Source organism: Xenopus laevis, chromosome 2S, assembly GCF_017654675.1.
Source record: "Xenopus laevis strain J_2021 chromosome 2S, Xenopus_laevis_v10.1, whole genome shotgun sequence".
In the NCBI taxonomy this organism is placed as follows: Eukaryota; Metazoa; Chordata; class Amphibia; order Anura; family Pipidae; genus Xenopus; species Xenopus laevis.
In genome coordinates this window covers 87,879,498-87,899,892 of record NC_054374.1, presented here as the reverse complement: position 1 = coordinate 87,899,892, position 20,395 = coordinate 87,879,498, and the positions used below count along the sequence as shown (strand labels likewise).

At 36.3% G+C, this 20,395-nt stretch overlaps 1 protein-coding gene across 1 annotated transcript in view; it reads right to left on the bottom strand.

The window, feature by feature from the left end:
- Window positions 1-20,395, bottom strand: part of nxn.S (nucleoredoxin S homeolog) — an 81,114-nt gene that overhangs the window by 25,842 nt on the left and 34,877 nt on the right. The window contains exon 2 of the mRNA NM_001092692.1: window positions 291-408. Within this exon, the coding sequence (NP_001086161.1) occupies window positions 291-408 (118 nt within the window). The remainder of the gene's footprint in view (window positions 1-290; window positions 409-20,395) is intronic.

Genomic DNA, 20,395 nt, shown 5'->3' with positions numbered 1-20,395 from the left:
ATATATACACACATACATACATACTCTTTTGTGGATTGAGAATTCTGAGAAGTCCAGGTTTCAAGGTATGAAATACTCTAACCAAAAATAGCTGTATACATGTAACTCATAATTATCAAATGAAAGAATTAATTTTAATTAAAAAAAACTAGCTTCATGCAAAGACGCTGAAAAACTGTTCCGTTTCTGTGTACTTTCCCTATAAGCTCCTAAGTAAAGGTTTTATACTGATAGCAATATGATTAGTCCATAAGTATAACTATTAGCCATGACCATGCTTACTTACTTACCTTCTGGGTCATCTTTCACTAACAAAAGTCCATTCCTACATACAGTCTTGACAGTAGAGGCCTCAATAAATATAAGTGAGGGAATGTTGGAGATTCTGAACTTATTCCATAGTTTGAGCTGCAAAAGAAAGAAAGAAAGAAAGATATAAATATGTTTTCCTCCTACCTATTTTCTGTGTTCGGATGTTAACTTGTCCACAAAAGATGAATCTATGAGTTATTCAATTTAGTATTTTATTTGGTAAAGGATACAATGTGCAAACACAGCATTTCTGAGTATGATTACCCAGCTAAAGTGCTTCAGCCCTTTATTTAAATGTTAAACAAAACCTTTCATTTTTGCAACCTGAACAAATCTTTTGAATATGCTATTCCATTCACCACAGGAATGTTTTTTTGTTTTTTTAAGTTCTGGATACATCAATTTTAGGGAAGGGCTACCTTCAACTTCAGCTGCTGCAGATTTACAACTCCCAGCATTCTGGAAAAGGTTACCAATGCCAGCTAAATTTACACATCTGGTTTTAGCATCCTTGTTTATAAAGAAGCTAATCCAAGAAGAAAATAACATTAGTGATGTGTAAATCTTGTGTGAATTTAAAGATGGCCTTTTTATAAACACAGAGATGTCCACTTTGTTAAATTCAGTAATATAATAATACGAGGGAATGGGAACATTTAGATTAACAAAGAAGTAGGCTAGAAATGCTGCACATTGTATTTTGGGGTTCTGAAACCAACTCAAAGCAACCATATCCATATAGCAGTAAATCTCTGTGGATCTAAAGATGTCCCCAGTAGCTCCACATCTTTTTTTCTGATGATTCACAGCATATACTCTATGATTCTTTAACTTTCAGCTGCTGACATAAGTTCAGTACATAAAATATAGCATTTCTACCCATTTTTGTTCTACTTTTAAAGGGGACATGTTACCCTAATAAATGACTTCAAATCCTATTTTATCATGTTAGTCAAGCAAATTAACGTTTCTTAAACTATATAAATTATTTTTTCCCTTCAGTCTGAAAATTCACAATCACAACAAGCAGGCAGCAGCCATTTTGTAAACACTGTTATTAAGGCAAGCTTTGCATTATCTCAAAATCTAAGATTACAGATTTAGACGGCAAGGAAGGGGGGGTGAGGAGTGCTGTGACAGAATGGATAGTGAAAGTAGCTGCCTGCTCCGCCTCTATGAATAAGGCACAGAGGTGGGGCAGGCAATAAATGATTGACAGCTGAGAATTTTAAATGTGTTTATAACAGGTATGGATGTTTTACTAAGAAAAAGAATTTGGGTTTCGTGTTCAATTTCAAAAGGACTTTTATTATACAGCTTTTTATGTCTGGGTGCCAGGTCTCCTTTAAAAGCAAAAAGATAACAGTCAGGCTCTAACATGTGAGGACATCGATTTATGGACTAGGAAATACAACAGCATTGGCACGACATGTTTCGGGCCATCCGTGCCCTTTCTCAAGTGTGAGAAAGGGCACGAATGGCCCGAAACATGTCGTATATAGTAGTCAGTGAATAAATACTTTTTCACAGCATATTGCTTTGAAGTGCTCTACTTGAACCTATTGTTTAAAGATTTGCTTTAGGGGAAGCGGTGCCCTGAATGAGGATTGATGCACTTTACACTGGAAATCACAGGCAGAGCGTAAGAACATTCACTTAAAGAGTCCCTTTGCATTACTGAAAAATTAAAAAAAATTGTAATCACTTCCTTATTATAAAAATTAATGATTTTTCCTAACAGGTATTTTTTACTATTGTACTGTAGCAACTTCAAAAATAGATGGCACTATTTTGTAGTGGCAAAAATTCTAGAATAAAGCATCGCTCACAGTATGGCAGACAATAGGTTATCCAACATAAAGAACTTAAAAGGCACTAATGCATCTCTGATGGTTGCACTTTTTTTTCAGTGTGAATACAAATTATTAATTTGCATTTTAAAGTTGTAACATAAACCAGTACAGATCTGTGGGGCCTAAATAATATGACAGACAAGCAGCGTAAGACCTCCAGACAAGTGGACAACAGACTAGATTAAATAAATAAGAAACCGACTACTCTAACCTATTTCCACTTCAGTCACTGGCAAGTAATTCAGATACAGGTCGTGCAAAAAAAAAAAAGGTTAACTTTCAAAGCAAGAATGTGGCTCTCAATATGAGCCCTGATAGATTCAGTAATAAAAAGGAATGTTGGCAAAATGATGCCTGCACATATAAAATGTAGTGCAGCGCCTGAGCACATTGGAATTCAGCCATACAATTTATATATATATATATATATATATATATATATATATATATATATATATATATAAGGCGTTGTTGAGCTTTCTTTGTGATAGAGTTGGTGTTCCGGGTCCAGGAAAGGTCGTCTGTGAAGTTCTTTGGAGTGCATATGGCAGACAACCTTTCCTGGACCAGGAACACCAACTCTATCACAAAGAAAGCTCAACAATGCCTTCATTTTCTACAGAAGCTAAAGAAAGCCAGTCTTCCCCCTCCCATTCTCACAACATTCTATCGAGGCACCATTGAGAGTGTTCTCTGCAGCTCCTTCACGCTATAGTTTGGAAACTACACAGTCGCAGAACAAAAATCTCTTCAGCGGATTGTGAAAACTGCAGAAAGGATCATAGGAGAACCTCTCCCACCCATCTCCCAAATCTATCATTATGTGCCGCGCAAATATCTGAGCAAAAGACACTTCTCACCCATCTCAATCTCTGTTCTCTCTCTTGCCATCTGGAAGGAGGTTCCGCAGCATTCAAACTAGAACTGCTAGACACTGCAAAATCTTATTTCCACAAGCAATAAGTGCTTAACACAATAACATTATAAACATATAACATTATAAAAACTAACTATTTCCTGCACCTGTCACCTTATGTGTATCCACAAATGCTCCGTCTCTTTCTTTATGCAAATGCACCATGGGGGGGGGCCTGAGTGAAACGCGATTTCGATACGCTGTACAACTATATAGTCTGTATTGACAAATAAAGGAATCTTCAATATATATAATATTATTATATAATACACAAAAGCCATGAATATCCTGTAAATTATATCCTTATAAACGGTGAGTTCTGATGTCATCATTTATAAACGGTGAGTTCTGATGTCATTTCTGTCACATGACTCACTGAAATTTGTGTATTATGATAAATGGTCATGAAACTCCTCGGTAACTTATAATATCCTTATAATTTACAAGAGGGGGTACTTTATTCACTATATTATAATAATAATATATGATATTATATATATATATATATATATATATAATTCAATGTGAGACACCTGCACTCTATCCTCTGTAGTTCCTTGCCGGGTGCTCGGTCAAAAGGATATGTAACAATTGAAGATGGACCAGCACTCCGTTTTCTTTATCAAAAGTGTTTATTCAATACACTGTGCATCCTGGATGCACAGTGTATTGAATAAACACTTTTGATAAAGAAAACGGAGTGCTGGTCCATCTTCAATTGTTATATATATATATATATATATATATATATATATATATATATTATATATTACATTTAAAGCAGCAAGAGCACAATCCACTGCTTAGGATGATGGCGGCAGTGCTAAATTATTAATATTTTCAGAATTTATGTACAAGATAATATGGTTGTACGTATGTATTACTTACAACCCATAATTCTATATTGCCCAGAAAAATGAAGATGGTCTCGGCCACACTTACATACACTTAACAGTTGATAACCAGCTTCCCTAATAAAACATTGGTATCAATAACTATATTTACTATCTGGGCCAGTAAAAAGCTGGTCATATGGCAACCCTTTTTTTTGTTGCTAATAATTCATTATGATTCCCAACATTTCTAATATGTTTTTTTAGTAACTCTGTGTGTAATTCTTTCCCAGAATTTTAAACTAAATAGTAACAGAAAGCATCATGTTCAAAATGGCAGCTATAACTATGAAGCGGTACTCTTGGTGGTAACAATACAGTACCATTTCATCTCATCCCAAATAACATATCATACAACAACGTTTTAGAAGTATGTAAATACTTCTGCTTTAGTGGAAAACATGGGGCAATGTTTTGCTCATATCAATTATCTAGCCATTTTGAAAAATAAAAAGTAGATCTCTATGTCACTCGAACATGTAGCCTCATATTTTATAAAGCATGCTATGTGTCTGCAAAAGTGGTGATAAAGGTCATATAAAACATACTGTATCTATTAATGTTGAAGCAGAAAAAGATGATTCCATGCTGACTAAACAGCCCCATTTCCAACTTTTCTAATTTTATTTAATCCTGTATATTCCTAGCCAGGAAGGGGGGGGGGTAAAGATAATTACCAGTTGCAGGCCCTGCAACAATAGGATAATCATATCACATGCCCGGTGCTTGCAAACACCTTCTAAGGTGATACGTGTTTTGCAAAATATGTTACACAAAAGACTTCAATTTAAATAAGTGATAAACCTGAAACTACCTTATTTGGCAAAAGCACTAGCAACAAATACATGAGTAATATTTTTAGGATCTTATCACAGTATATGGGGGGGGGGGGGGGGAGTCTTGTATGAGGCCTGTTTTTCTCCACCAACAATGACATCTTGTAGTAGAGTTGAACTTAAAGTTGTAATTTAAGTACAAACTTACTATGTTGATGTTTTTTTTATAACATATGGCAATGCATAAAAGGTTTGTTAAATTTGGACTTTAGGTTTAATGTCCCTTTAAAGCTAAACAATGGCACACTTCCAAAGCATTTCACCAAATAAAGTCACTGCAAGCAATCTTGGTATAAAACAGATTTGTCTTAAAGTGATACTTTCCAGTTTAGGCAAACACTTGTTCCAGTACTGCATCCCGTGCCAAATAATACCAGCTCTTGTTTGTTTCAGCATTACAATACACTGCATCAAAAGGTACTGTCAACATCTTCAAAATATTTATTTACCACCATACACATACATTTAAGCAAGACAAAACATATATTTTGGCCACAAAACATATTTTACATCAGTCCCATGCAGAAAATAATCATGTACTACAGACTGTAAAATTAAAAAATAGGCACTTAAAAGTGTTCATTCTAAACACTAGGCAGAGTAGACCAACACTTCTATTATGATAGGGCAACATTCAACAAGCCTGAGCAGAAAAACATAAGAAAACATTTGTGCCAAACTTTAAACAATAATTAAAAGCAAAAACTTAATGTATGTGCCTGGGCAGAAGACCTTGCTATACAAAAACATCAGTATTAAGGAGGCAGAAAGATTACAAGTGAGCTATGCACAATCTACCATAAACTATGTTACCCTCCCTTATTTGAGAGGGGGGAAGCGACAGATAAAATAGATTTATTTCCTGTTATATGGATTTGTCACGGATGTAAGAGATGGTAATATTTGCCTCTGGTGCACATAAGAGAATTAAATGGAGACATGGGAAAGATATTAAAACAATATGAAGTGGAAATTCCTGTGCATTTATTTTTCCCCCTCTAGCCTACATACAGTTGGACTAGAAGTTTCAAAAGATGATCCTTTTCAGACGCACATTGTAAGAAACCGTTTGTAAACCCTTTTTGGTATTAAATGGATTTCTGCATAATTACTCATATAAAATAATGCCCAATGTGCATGTGTGATAGGGACCTTAGATTGTAAGTTCCCAGGGGCCTTTCTGATGCCGCCCCCACCTGGCGCATACTTTCAAGCGCCGGAGCGGGTGTAGGGGGAGCTGCATCGCTAGTGCAGGGAGTGCAATTACGCAGAGCCAAAATTCTAATTTAAAAATCGGAATTTCAGCTCCTAAAGTTACTAGGAGCGGCTTTTATCAAACGAAGATATAATTAATCCTTATTGGAAGCAAAACCAGCCTATTGGGTTTATTTAATGTTTATTATATGATCTATATATGATCTAGTAGACTTAAGGTATAAAGATCCAAATTATGGAAGAGCATTTATCTGGAAAACCCCAGGTCCCAAATATTCTGGATACCAGAACAGATAGCCTATGACTAAGTGTCCTAGTGACACAAAAGGCGTTAGGCATGAGTTGTTTATAGAAATAAAATATGACTAATTTTTACCTACTATTAGTCTGATCTATGCGTGACCTATTTGAGTGCCTTGCTACACTTTGTTTTTCTACATACGGTTTGTCCTCTCCCTTGAGCGGAGGGCCTGGGGCAGGAGCACCTGGGCCACCCATTTAATTTGGTGAGTTATTCCATTGGCGAAGTTCTTATGCTTATGCAGGTATAGGATCCCTTTTCCGGAAACCCGATATCCAGAAAGCTCCGAATTATGGAATGGCTGTCTCCCATAGACTCCATTTTATCCAAATAATAAAACAATTTTTAAAAATGATTTCCTTTTTCTCTGTAATAATAAAACAGTAGCTTGTACTTGATCCCAACTAAGATATAATTAATCCTTATTGGAAGCAAAACCAGCCTATTGGGTTTATTTAATGTTTATTTAATGTTTAAATGAATTTCTAGTAGGCTTAAGGCATAAAGACCCAAATTACGGAAAGATCTGTTATCCGGAAAACCCCAGGTCCTGAGCATTCTGGATAACAGGTCCCATACTTGTACATATGTGTTTGGTGACCAGAGGTGTCATTACCCATGTTTTCTTGCTTTTTATAGTGCAATGTGCACACACAATTTGAAAACCAAAGTATATGCAATACATCATTATTTCTGCATCAAAACAATCTTTTTTCATGTATTCTAATCCCCCAATATCTTGATATTCAAATATCAACCAATACCAATATTTATAATTTATGATATTTATGATTCATACTTAAATGCACAGACACGTAAGAGGTTTTTTGTTTGTGGAACATTGTAACAAGAATAGCTTGAATTTATCAGAAACCTATATCCACTGACAAGAGTAGTCATCCATGTTAAGTATTGGAAGTACTGGAATAGGAAGCAGAGGCCACAGAAGATGGGCCTATAATATAATTTATTATTATGACTATTGGCTATATATACCTTAAAGCTGGCCAGGACTGAGTAGAAGCATAAAAAAGATTTCACGACAAAACATGCCCAGAGGGTCTGAAATCCTGTACAATATTTGTTTGCATTATGCAAGTGTGTCATCTCTTATGTGGCTCCTAGTGCAGAATGATGATTGTTATACTGAACTTTTATACTTCTGGAATCTATTTATCGCTATCAGAGAAAGCTTAATGAGGTAGGAAAATGAGCAACCTTTTACTGCCTCTCTGTTGAAAGCCATCCTGCTGAAGTAATCTCTCGTAAATAAATAAAAAAAATAAAGAATGTGTCCTGAGTAGCTCTTAATAGCTTTGGTTTAATGTTGAAAAAGTAAGGGAGGCAAACGTTCAGTTTAAGAACCAAAACCTAATGGCATCAAAAATTATATTTTGTGCATCACTTGCAGTAGCATATCAAGAGATTGTAATCTTGCCATGAGATATATTCTATGAAGTCTGCTACAAAAAATGTATTTAGTAAATAAACTACAAATGTGCCTTAGCTGGTAACATGTACAGACCCACATTTAACCTATTCTTAATCATCATATCTGTTGCCAACAGAACAAAATGCAGGCCCAGATTTGTGGCATGCCGCCCATCTGCTCTATGGGGAACACTGGGGACGTGCTGCTCCCCAGTGCTTCGGCACTTGCACGCCAGCGCTCTTGCGCCTGCGTGAGGTAGTGCAGGCAGGCACTACACACCCACAACATGGGTGTGGTCACAAAATTCACCACGCTACGAACACCAGATCATTGTGTCCCATTTTCCATATGTTGGGAGGTATGCAAAAAGTATCTACAACACAATCATTAATGTTGAGATACAGTTAAACAAACAGTAACACCAAATAATTAGTGTTATAAAGTAATGAAACTATAAAATATTGCACTGGTACAACTGGCATGTTTGCTTCAGAAACTCTACTGTTGTTTATATAAAAATGCTGCTGTGTAGCCATGGGGGCAGATATTCAAAGCTGGAAAAGCACAGGTTACACAGCAGATAACAGATAAGCTCTCCAGTATGCAATGGGATTCTTCAGAACTTATCTGTTATCTATTGTGTATCCTGTGCTTGAATGGCTGCCCCCATGGCTACACAGCAACTTGTTTATAAAAACTGCAGTTGAGTTAATTAAGTAAATACACCAGTTTTACCAGTGCAGGGCAAAATTATATTATATTATCATTCCTTTAAAACGCTTTCATTTTTGGTGTGACTTTTCCTTTAAGGGAAATGTTAATTACTACAGGGTCTGCTTGTATTAAGTAAGCTCAAGTGACACAAAAAAGAGACTTTAAAATGGGACAGTGAGCCAGTGACATTTGTCACTGTACATTGAGGCCTTCCTACAGTGCTGGAGAAGAGACTGGAAACAAGAAACACATGTATATGCACATAGGGAAATACCAGAAAAGCTGAGCACATCCATTTGAAATTTGCAATTTGTAAATCTAACAAGCTTTCAGAATTTCATTTGTTTTCCATTTAGGAAGTATGGGACAGTCAGCTGCATCTCCCTAGATAGATATTAACCCAAGTGTCACTATAATTTGGAAAAAAAACATATGTGCCAGTTGGCCATTTGCAATAATAATAGTTCAGATTTCTTTTGCTGATTTTACTGCACATATGGTGAGCAGTATCTGATTAAATCTGGACATATGATACAGCTTCCAAAAGCCTCTTTTTTTGAATCTGTGTAATATAAAATATAAAAAATAAATAAATAATCTTCCTGTATTTATTTCCTCTAATTAACTAAGGTTCATCTTTATAAGGTAACAGGTTTCTGTGTACACAAAACATTCCACTTCCTGACAAATTCCTGAGCAATTTCAAGCAAATCTTCTTATGCTTCTTATCTCACAGTCTAACAAGCTGCAGCTGGGGGAAGGGAGGTAGGAAAAGAAAACAGAAAAGCTACAAAAGCTTAAGCGCAAGCCTAAAGTCAATTACCTCTTTCCCCAAGTTTCAACAACCACCCTCAACTGAAAATGTTACTATTTCTAGACCCTAGTTATCCTCTGCATTGAATTCGCTCTCAAATGTGCAATATGCAGAAAAACTCCTTAAGTATTTATTATAGGTTAGAACATGGCAACCAAAGCACAGCCTTGATTGTGGTGTTCCAGGTTCAACATAGCTGCCAACAATGTTTTAACAGTTGCTCTCCTATGGGATAATGTAATATTGGTCGCTAACACAAAAATCATTCACGATATAATATAATTGGTGCCCACACGAGTCATTTGCTGTGAGAGACAAATGTTCAGTTCCCGACCAATTTAGTGTGTAGTTTTGACAGACCCACAATTACTAAATTACCCCATTTTAGAAGTTATATCTCCAGACTAAACAAGTAAACAAGAGAGGTTAACATTTTCAGATTTCCAGGCTGACCAATGTTCCCAGACATGCTAATGAGGGGCAGTTTGTTGGTAAATATGGCAGAAACTAGTAACGCACAAGGGCACAATGTGTTTAGATGTATATTATTTAGCTGGAAATCCAAATATAGTAGTATTGGTAGCAACTGACCATGGTCTTTTTTGGGTTCAGGTGCACACGCCTAGGACCTTCAGCAACAAGAGTGAATTCTATCTAAAACGAAACTGGCAGGCACTGAACTAAACTTCATTCAATGAGTGTGAGTTAAACGTTTTTATTCACAAGAATAACAATAATATACTTAAGCACTTCATGGGGACTTAGTAATAGTGTAAACGTTGGCCCACTGAAGCAAGCATCTAGACGGAGTCTGATAATGAAGAAAAAAAAAAGAGATAAAGTGATATATGTTCATATAATCATCTTCATTAATACGTATTTATAAAGTGCCAACATATTACACAGAGTTGTATAATAAATGGCTGTATACACTCCCCCCTCAATGAAGCTTGCCAATACAAGATCTTAAATCTAAAATAAGTTTTATGTCTATATTTTCCAATATAAATACTCAAGAACGTGTGCTTTGCTTATTACTGAATAGCAGATGGGATATGGAAATCCCTTGTTTCCTCTGGAATTAAGGCCACACACCACACTGCTTTTAAAATCCAAAATTCATCAGCATAATAGTCATTTAAAGTATTTTTTTTCTTATATGGAGGAAATAAACAACTTGCCCATGAAGTAAGCAGAATCAATACTGTCGATATTAAGACATAACTGCATATGCATACTATACTGAGATACCTGGACAATAAGGAGACCTTGTGGGATTCTGTAAAGGCAATTGTGTATCCTCACAATTTCACCCTAGAAGAATGCCCTGGAAAGTCTAATTTGCACAGACTATTGTGTCATACATTAAAATTAAGTGCAGTGTAGCAGCTGTTTCAAATCTGCTTGATAGCCAAAGCTAACACAGATGTAGAATTCATCAGACAACCACAAGCTGGACTTTGTAGTGGCCTTCTGTATACTGTGAAGAACTATTTTCTTGGCAGATTAACCTTTTAAAACTATAAATAATAAATATGTAATGAACATCAGAAAAATAAATTAGTCATTTTGTATCTGTGGAAAGCAGAGAGCATATAAGAATACCAGCAAATATTATTATGTGTCTGGGGAAAATATTGCCTATTTTAATGAATACTACTCGCTATGTCGATATTAGTTAGAAAAGCCTTGCATAGGGGCTTCTCTTCCCCTTTAAGAGTACTTCATAGATACATAGTTCCCTGCATGGTTGAGAAATATCTAATACCCATTAGAATGTCGTCAAACTTTTCAGGGCAAGAATTTATTAAAGTAAGAGAATCTTTGGATCGCTCATTATCACATCCAAGCTCCAAAACCTGTGGTGTTATGTGAAAAAAACTCTGTAAATTGTATAGTGGGATGTGGTGTCAGTTTTTTTAACACAAGCAGAAAAATGTGTCCACTGGTATGAATGATACTTATAAATGCATTATTAGTGATTGCATTAATAATATGAAAATATCATGAAAAATAATGATATGAAAATATAATTCATTTCAATGCACTAAAGTATATACCTGTAATAGGAATATTATTTTATTCATAAATTAGTCCATGGGAAATTGCTGATACTACCTGCAATTGTCTAAATTGTGAGAATATATATTCATCTACTGAATGCCTTAATATACAAACTTACATATCTTTTAGAGGGTATCTCGTTGGTGTGCACGGTATTCAATACATACATGTGGCTGTAATTTAATCATTAAAAAAAAAAAAGACACTCCAGAGATACTGAGACCAACTCTCACCAGAGAAAAAAGCAACCAAACCAAAGTAGATCTGCTAAATGCTTGATTGTAGCAGGTATCGCTTCAAGTTACAATCTGCTCTCTCCTTGTCTCATCTTAGCAAAGTTGCTAAGCACCTGCCATAATAGCCAGCCGTTTCCCTTCTCATTGACCAGCTGCTAAACTAGTCTAATCTGATAAATGGCAAACAAGTATGAAAACTTGCGGGACATAAAGTGTTTTATTCTAGCAGCTAAGACCTGCTCCCGGATCAGCTGGCCCATTGGCGGGGGGTTGGAGTTTGGAGGTCGGGAGGGGGCCCCAGGTGACTGCCCGGAGGGCCCTTTACTTTGCAGCCCTAGTGGGCCACTAATGCGCCAGTCCGACTCTGTACCCAAGCACTGTCATTACTTATGCTACAATGAACTAATATTACAATCTCAAAAAACAACATGGCAACAAAAAAAGAGATTTAGAAACTCTGAACTAAGATTACTGACTGCTTTAAACAAAAATGTAACACACTAGGGTGGCAACTAATGTTCCCACTAATTCCTTCACTAATATGTGCGCAAAAAAAATATTTTATCAGGTCAGAATTAATGCACAATTGTATGTTTTCACACAAAATTCTTTGTGTGCACCATATTTTGTTGTGTATGCTAGCCTGCTCACAAGCACACATCTTAGAGGGAACATTAGTGGCAACACGGATGATGGTACCTTTTTGGTATGATTTGCATTTTTCAATTCGGCACCTTTCTCAGTTTAATACATATTCCTCCATTCTGTTGTTTAAACAAGTGATGTACAAGGTGATATAAAATAATGTGCTTACTTGTAAGAAATGCACAAAGCACAGCACAATGAAAAGGAGAAAAACAAGAAAAGGACAGGACAAGCTAGAGACAATGTATGACAACATTTAGGGAGTTATTTATTAAAGTCCGACACTTTCTGATCGGACATTTAAATGGGGAAAAACACAATTTTTTTATAGAAAAAAAACCTCAATTGTGATTTATTAAACCCTGATATTGTTTGAAGTCCAAATAAAAAAGTACTTCAACTCAGACCTGCCGAGTTCCTGTAGAAATCAATGGCAGATATCCCGTTGATATCCCGATCTGCGCTGGGTTTCGTTCAGTAATCCGTTTTCTTGGTTTTCGGGCATCAAATCCGAAAAAGTGGAAGGTTTTTGGGAGTCAAATCAAAAAAAGGCACAGTTTTCGGCAACAAAAAATTCACAGTTTTATAAAGTTTTTCCCACACAAGAAATTTTTCAGAAAGATCCTTGTGGATTTGGACCGAGTAGTTTTCAGAATATCGTGAAAACTATTTGGATTTTGATAAATAACCCCCTAAATGTAATCTGGGTAAAAGTATATTTCTAAAGGAATTGCACCTACAGAACAAAGGCCCAAGTATCAGAGACATCTGCAAAGAAGACAGCTATGTCTTTCCCTAAAAAAAATCCTAACTCCTGCATAGTGTCATAAGTGAGAAACGATATTCATGGCAATGCAAAAAAACAGACTATAACGTAAAAAATGAATCTGAAAAAAGCGTTTATAGTTAAATGCAGTCATGCTTGAGTCCTGGGTTCGATTCCAGCCAGGACACAGACTGTCAGGTTCATATGCTCTCCACTTGCTTGTGTAAGTTTTCACCCATTCGCAAAAAACATCCAGTCATGTTAATTGTTTTTTGATAAAACCAATCCTAGTGTGTAAGAATACGATAAGGACCTTCGATTGTAAGTTCTGGTGATTTTAAAAGTGAATTTATAACAATATGTCAACAATATATACAGGGTTACAATAAAAGTGTGCTTTCTTTCAATTTACTTTATTAATAGTCTCTTAAATAGAGAGAAAACTGATCAAGCACCAGATAAAAAGTGTAATGCAAGTAAAACAAACAATAGTTTTCTGACATTTACACAGTATTAAGAATTCTATATAAATAATGTAATTGTTACAATGTCCGAGTCAGACAATAGCTAGAATAATATTTTACTAGAAGTGGATTTAGGTCACATTCGCACTGCTGGCTTAGTCAGCATTTTACTTCATCATGACTGAATTCTGGTACATTAAATCAGATCTGACAGGCTGAGGCAGACAGCCAATTTAGAACAGGCACATGACTTCAAACAGCAGTTAATGGGTGACTGCCAAACTGCACCAATCTAAGCATCTGAACCAATATTTAATTCTGCAAGCAAGGCCTTTAAGAACATGAAGCGTCAGGCTCTCTTTCAATGTCATAGATAAGATGGTTCAGTCAGTGATAGCAACATGCTATGAAACATGATGCTAACCTGACAAAATAAATAATTAAAAAAAAAACTTTCAATATATTTAATCATTGGGAATGTTTCTATATTCCTTGCATTTCAATAGTATGAAGGACCCAGGCTAGCAGTTGGCTAAGTCACAGAACTGAGGGAACCATAATTTAGTGGTGCAGTGATAATGATTCTTACAATTGTACTGTTTGGAGTTGTACCAGAGAAAATGCAGAGGAAAGATATAACGTAAAAAGTAATAATAATGGTGTTATGTATTCCTCCAAAATATTTGATCAAGGGGGTGAAAGAACCTGGCATCTAACAGTGGATTTGCTTCTGCTGGCAAAGGTACCAAAGCACAAAGATGCACATCACTAATTAGTAAGCGGAGTACAGAAAAGAGATTCCTAAAAAGTGTGAAAATGTCAGTGAAGTACAGTATAAGGAGTCATATTTGTCTCATAGCAGCAGATGCCTATATGCAACTGCGAGACAGTAACTGCTCCCTTAAACAGCTTATTATGCTCTATAGATACACAATTTCCCCTTTAATACGTTTTCATCTATTTCACCACCTAATGTAATTTGCGATTAACACATTTATCATCTTTCTCTGACACAACTTACAAGCTCCATTTATATTTATAAATCACTTCCTAGCTTTCCCATGGCAGATAAGGGGACTCTCACAAGTAACAGTAGAGCTACTTCTTCTCCTTATACAATGAAGGCACACCCATGTCAATTTCACTATTTGCCAGAAGTCTGTGAGGTAATTTACAAAAGCAGTATAACCAGAAATAAATATAAAGATATAAAATATAGCAGGGTAATCAGCTCTATTCTGCAATAACTGTGTGCAAAAATTAAAAAAAAAAAGTTAATGTAAACGTGCTACAGTTGCCACTGTGCACTTGGTAAAGTTTGGGTCTGTGGAACATCAACATCCACAATTATTCACAGAACACATTTCTAAATCCAACAAAATCTGCCTTGATGTATAGCTGTGTGAGGAGATTTTGGTTAACAAAAAACTATTTACAATTCTTAGGAAATTAGCTGTGATAAAATATAAACTAACTCATTCCTCATGTCACATGCCCTAGTTTTACACACAATTTATTAGACACGTAGAATTTTTCAGCACAGACATCTGTCCATTTGTTAAATATATATATATATATATATATATATATATATAAGAGCTCTGTGCCAAGAGCAACCATTTTCCTACTAGGCTTTCCAGACAGATAATTGCAATTAGCAAATGTTCAAACAATACCACTTCCTACAATGGAATGTTTTACTAATTCGGTATTTTTTTCATCTGAAGTTCTGCAATCAGACAGGTGCCAATTATATCTTTGTAAAAACTGCCCCTACGTCTAGTGTGCCATTAAGTCCTTTACACAGGCTTAAAGGGGCAGTTCACCTTTTTTTTTCAACATACGTTCAATGAAGTGTTATTTATATAGCAGCAACAAGTTTCTGCTGGACAGGGTCGGACTGGCCCGGTGGGAAACCCAGACCCCCCGATCATTGTATTAAAAAAAAAACACGGAGCGCAGCGCTAAATGCACATAGGCATGGGCCGAGCAGCCTACGCATGCACGCTGGCATATAAATTAAGGGAGTGAGCACACAGGGCAGCGCAGCAAGGGAGCAGGGGTGTCCGAGGGGCCCCTGGACAGCAGTCCCGGTGGGCCCCTGCACAGCAGTCCCGGTGGGCCCCTGGACCCCCAGTCCGACACTGCTGCTGGACTTTACGGAGTTTATACATCATTCACATCAGTCCCTGCCCCGGTGGAAAATGTAAGGTCCCTATTACATTCATATGGCTGAACATATTTTTTACAATTCTTGTAATAACAAAAAAAAATCTATGGTTTTTGTCATTCCTTGAGGTAAACAGGGCTGAGGTTCCTCCATGTTAAATAAATAGATAAATAGAAGCCCATTATAGAGGGAGGTTAGTTGTGTTCTGGTAAAAAAAAAATAGATAGATATCTTCCTTGCAAGGACTAAACATGAAGTAGCTTCAGTTTCCCTGTTTAACCTGTTTAGCTCAAGAAATAACAAAATCATAGATTTTGTATGGATTAAAACAATAGACAATGTAAAAAGGCAATATTTACCGATATTACTTAGTATGATATAAATTATCAGTTAGCTAAGTGATCATTCTGATGGTAATGGGTTTCAGCTGATCTCTGAGGCAGCACACAGACCATCACAAAATGGTGGTTCAAGGCAAGAGATGTAAAAGAGCAAAATTTACTAAAATATATATTCCAGTTTCATAAGATTCTTTAATATGCCATTTAATTTAATCCGAAATATCTATTGTTCATGTATTCATTTTGGGGGGTATAGTTTTCCTTTAAGAGATTAGGGTATTTAAAGGTACACAGGACCCTCCAGAGGGCATTCTTGAGAAAGCACAAAGTGTGAAACGCTACAGGACGCAAAGTTTACATGGCGTGATATAAAACTATGAACAACAGGGAACAGAGAAGCGGAGGTCCCTCGTTTTACATTTTTATATACGTAAATTTTTAGGGGGTTTCTTGGTGCTATTTTGTTTAATCTGCTAAACTGCTAAGATAAAGCTATGGTTTACTACTACCCCTTAAACGTGTTGCTGAGAGGGTGGCAGTGAAGCGTACGACCTCCACTTATTAATAAGTAACTCATAAATAATTCATTAGTGTTAAAAGGAAAAGAAGGAGCGAGTGATGAACATTGATTGAATTGATAGAACTGGGACTAGCTAAGAATTAAAGTGGCTGTGTGGAATAAGTCATAGTGAAAAAGCAGGAATAGTAAAACTAAAAGTAGAGAAGAAGAAGCATAGGGTAGAAAAATAATGCTGAGTTGTAGGGGTTGTAAACCTATAAATAAAATTTCTTTTTATTTTTGATGTCACCCCACAAGTTTTCTATTGGATTAAGGTCCAGGTATTGGGCTGGTCACTCCATAACGTCAATCTTGTTGATCTGGAACCAAGATGTTGCTTGTTTACTGGTGTGTTTTGAGTTATCCATTACAAGGGTATTTCCTCATCAGCATAAGGCAACATGTAAGTATTTTGATGAAACTGATCCATGATCCCTGGTATGTGATAAATAGGCCCAACACCATAGTATGAGAAACATCCCCATATCATGATGCTTGCACCACAATGTTTCACTGTCTACACAGTGTATTGTGGTTGTGTTGTTGATGAAAGACACTTTGCAGCAGTACCTGTGCACCTCATGGTATCATTACCCACTTTTTTGGATTTGTGGATTTCATGCTCTGGATGGAAGCAAGGGTTTTGATACCAAAATAACGACTAAGGGAAAATATACCAGTTCATAGGGTTTGAATTAGGTGTTTGGGGGTCGTCTGACAAACTGTCTGTGGCCCCTCGACTGACTTCAACTACATTGTAATCATTGTAATAATCAGAACTACAAATAAATAGCAAAAAAATATATATTTTTCTGTTAAACTTAGACATAACTGTAAAAATGAAAAGAAAAATGCAATTAGTGTGCTTATCTAGGGATGCACCGAATCCACATTTTGGATTCTGCCGAACCCCCGAATCCTTCACGAAAGAATCCTGCTGAAAAAGGTAGAATCCTGGCCGAATCCTGAACCAAATCCTGGATTTGGTGCATCCCTAGCTTAGACACATTTTTCTTATATTGGGCAACATTTTATATCGGGCTTTACAAACTTTTTAACATAAAGTAGTTGAATGTGATTGCACGTCTGCAAATACAGGTATGGGACCAATTATACAGAATGCTCGGGACCTGGGGCTTTCTGGATAACAGGTCTTTCCGTAATTTGGATCTTTGTACCTGCTTCGATGAAGGATTAATTATATCTTTGTTTGGATCATGTACGTTTTTTAATATTAGAGGGAAAAAGGAAATCATTTTTAAATATTTGGATTATTTGGATGAAATGGAATCTATAGGAGACAGCCTTTCCATAATTCAGACCTTTCTGGATAACAGGTTTCCAGATAACAGATCCCATACCTGTACACAATAAACATACACCATCTCTCTGGATTAACTTTCCCAGAGCATATAGATCCACATGACACTGCATTGAGTGCTAAAGCATTTTGGTTTCACGTCTTGACTTAACATTCATATTCATTCCAATAACATTACAAGTACTGTAATTTTCCGGAGAAGGAAATTGCTGTATTTGTAGTTCATGAAAAAAAAAAACATTAAAATAAAGAAAGGATGGCTGAGTGAAAGCTTTCTACCCTGAGAACAATGTTGGTTTTCACCTCAAAAAGTTAGAGCAGGAACCACACTCAATTCTGGCTTTCCAATGAAGTAGCACTTTCCTCAGCTGATGCTTTTGGCTTGTAGCTAAAATGAATGGGTGTTTCTCTTCATTGAGTCAATGAGAGGAAACCTGAGGAAATCTGATTGCAGTTTTGTTGAACCAAAATGATGTCAACAGTTTGGCTCTAATAAATAGATACTCTATGAGGATGAGCTATTAAATAAGCAATAAAATGTTACACTCTCTTTAATGCTCAGTCCCATGCTACTCAGGGCTTTAAAGGAGAACTAAACAATAAAAATGAATATAGAAATGAATACTATAAATGCCTTATTTTATATATTGAACTTAGTGAACTAACCTATATTTTTTATGTTGGCATATAACATATAAGCTGATGCTACAGGACTTATTATTCAATTCTAATGCTAATTGTATGTATATGTATGTATATATATATATATATATATATATATATATATATATATATATATATATATATATATATATATATATATATATATATATATATATTCAGTAGGGATGCACCGAATCCACTTTTTTGCATTCGGCCGAACCCCCGAATCCTATGCGAAAGATTCGGCCAAATACCGAACCGCATCCGAACCCTAATTTGCATGTGCAAATTAGGGGTGGGAAGGGGAAAATATTTTTTACTTCCTTGTTTTCTGACAAAAAGTAACACAGGTTTCCCTCCCACCCCCTAATTTGCATATGCAAATTAGAATTAGAATTCTGTTCAGCCGAATCCGAATCCTGCTGAAAAAGGCCGAATTCAGGCCGAATCCCGAACCGAATCCTGGATTCGGTGCATCCCTAATATTCAGTGTATAGTGTGTTGGTCCCTGAGCTCAGTAACTGACAGAAGCACAGAGTATATGTAGTAAATCAGCAGAAAAGCAGATTGAGAGCTACTGTGGGCATATTTGGAGGTACAGATCATTACTGCTAAAGGTCTGTGGTTGCCTTGGGCAAACATAATGTACAACTGTTCTGCCTTACTTCTTTAGTTAAGCTATAGTTCTCCTTTAATTCACTGTTATTAATAATTTTATGAATCAGTATCAACTCTCTATTTCTAGTGTGTGATTTTTAATTACAATTACAAGGTTAAAAAAAGAGAATACAAAACATAAAGACCAATTACAAAATTTTAGAACTATACCTTTAAAGAAAAAGGAAAGCTACCAAGGCATATTACTAACAATAGATTAGCCTCAAAAGCTTCCAAACCAAAATTTGATAAAGAGGCCCACATAACACAGAAACCCCTAATATACCATCACAGTTACCTGTTTCTTCAAAAAGTATGAATAAATGCCACATTTTCTATGCTGAAATCTAGCTGGTTAACAGTTCTTCTCTTTCTGCATCATTTGAAATCCTGGCAGGAAAGGAGGAACTAAACACTGATGTTACAAATTGTAACAACTTCTCCACAGTTTACAGACAGCATGCCCACAATGCTTTGCACTGTGCTGTTCCGTTCCTCATTGAAATCACATGTGCAGGGAATTGTGGGGTTTGGAGGATGCAGGCTGAGACAGCTGGCTGTTGATACAAAGTAACAGTAGTCAGCCAGCTCATCAAAATAGTCAGAAAGATCAGCAGGAGAGCAGGGGGCTAGGCTTAGGGAACTGTCAGAAACCATTAAAAAAAGATTTTCAAAAATCGTGAAAAGTCATATTTTTTAATTGATGTATATTGCAAAGTTGCTTGAAATTATACTGAATTCATCACACTCTCGCGTTTGCGGCGCAGATCCTGGACATCACTCGGACAACAGTGTTAAATGCAAAATTCAGGCTTTATTTCATCATACACACAGGTAAGGGTTTTGAGGAAGTGCCGGTGGATCCGGCAAGAAACGCGTAAGTCAGCGTGCATACCCACCGCCCAAACCCTTACCTGTGTGTATGATGAAATAAAGCCTGAATTTTGCATTTAACACTGTTGTCCGAGTGATGTCCAGGATCTGCGCCGCAAACGCGAGAGTGTGATGAATTCAGTAGAGGTTACCGGCACGAAGTAACCGGCGTCTCGTAAAGGCTGCGACTGGATGGACACAGCTGATCCGGGTGAGCTCCGATGCGAACCGCATCATTTTCTTTTTTGCTTGAAATTATGTTTACTTTCAAAAATATTAAGTTATGCTTTTGCAGAGATCCCCTTTCAATTGTGAAATTATTATGTAATTTATACGTATCTTTTGTTCTT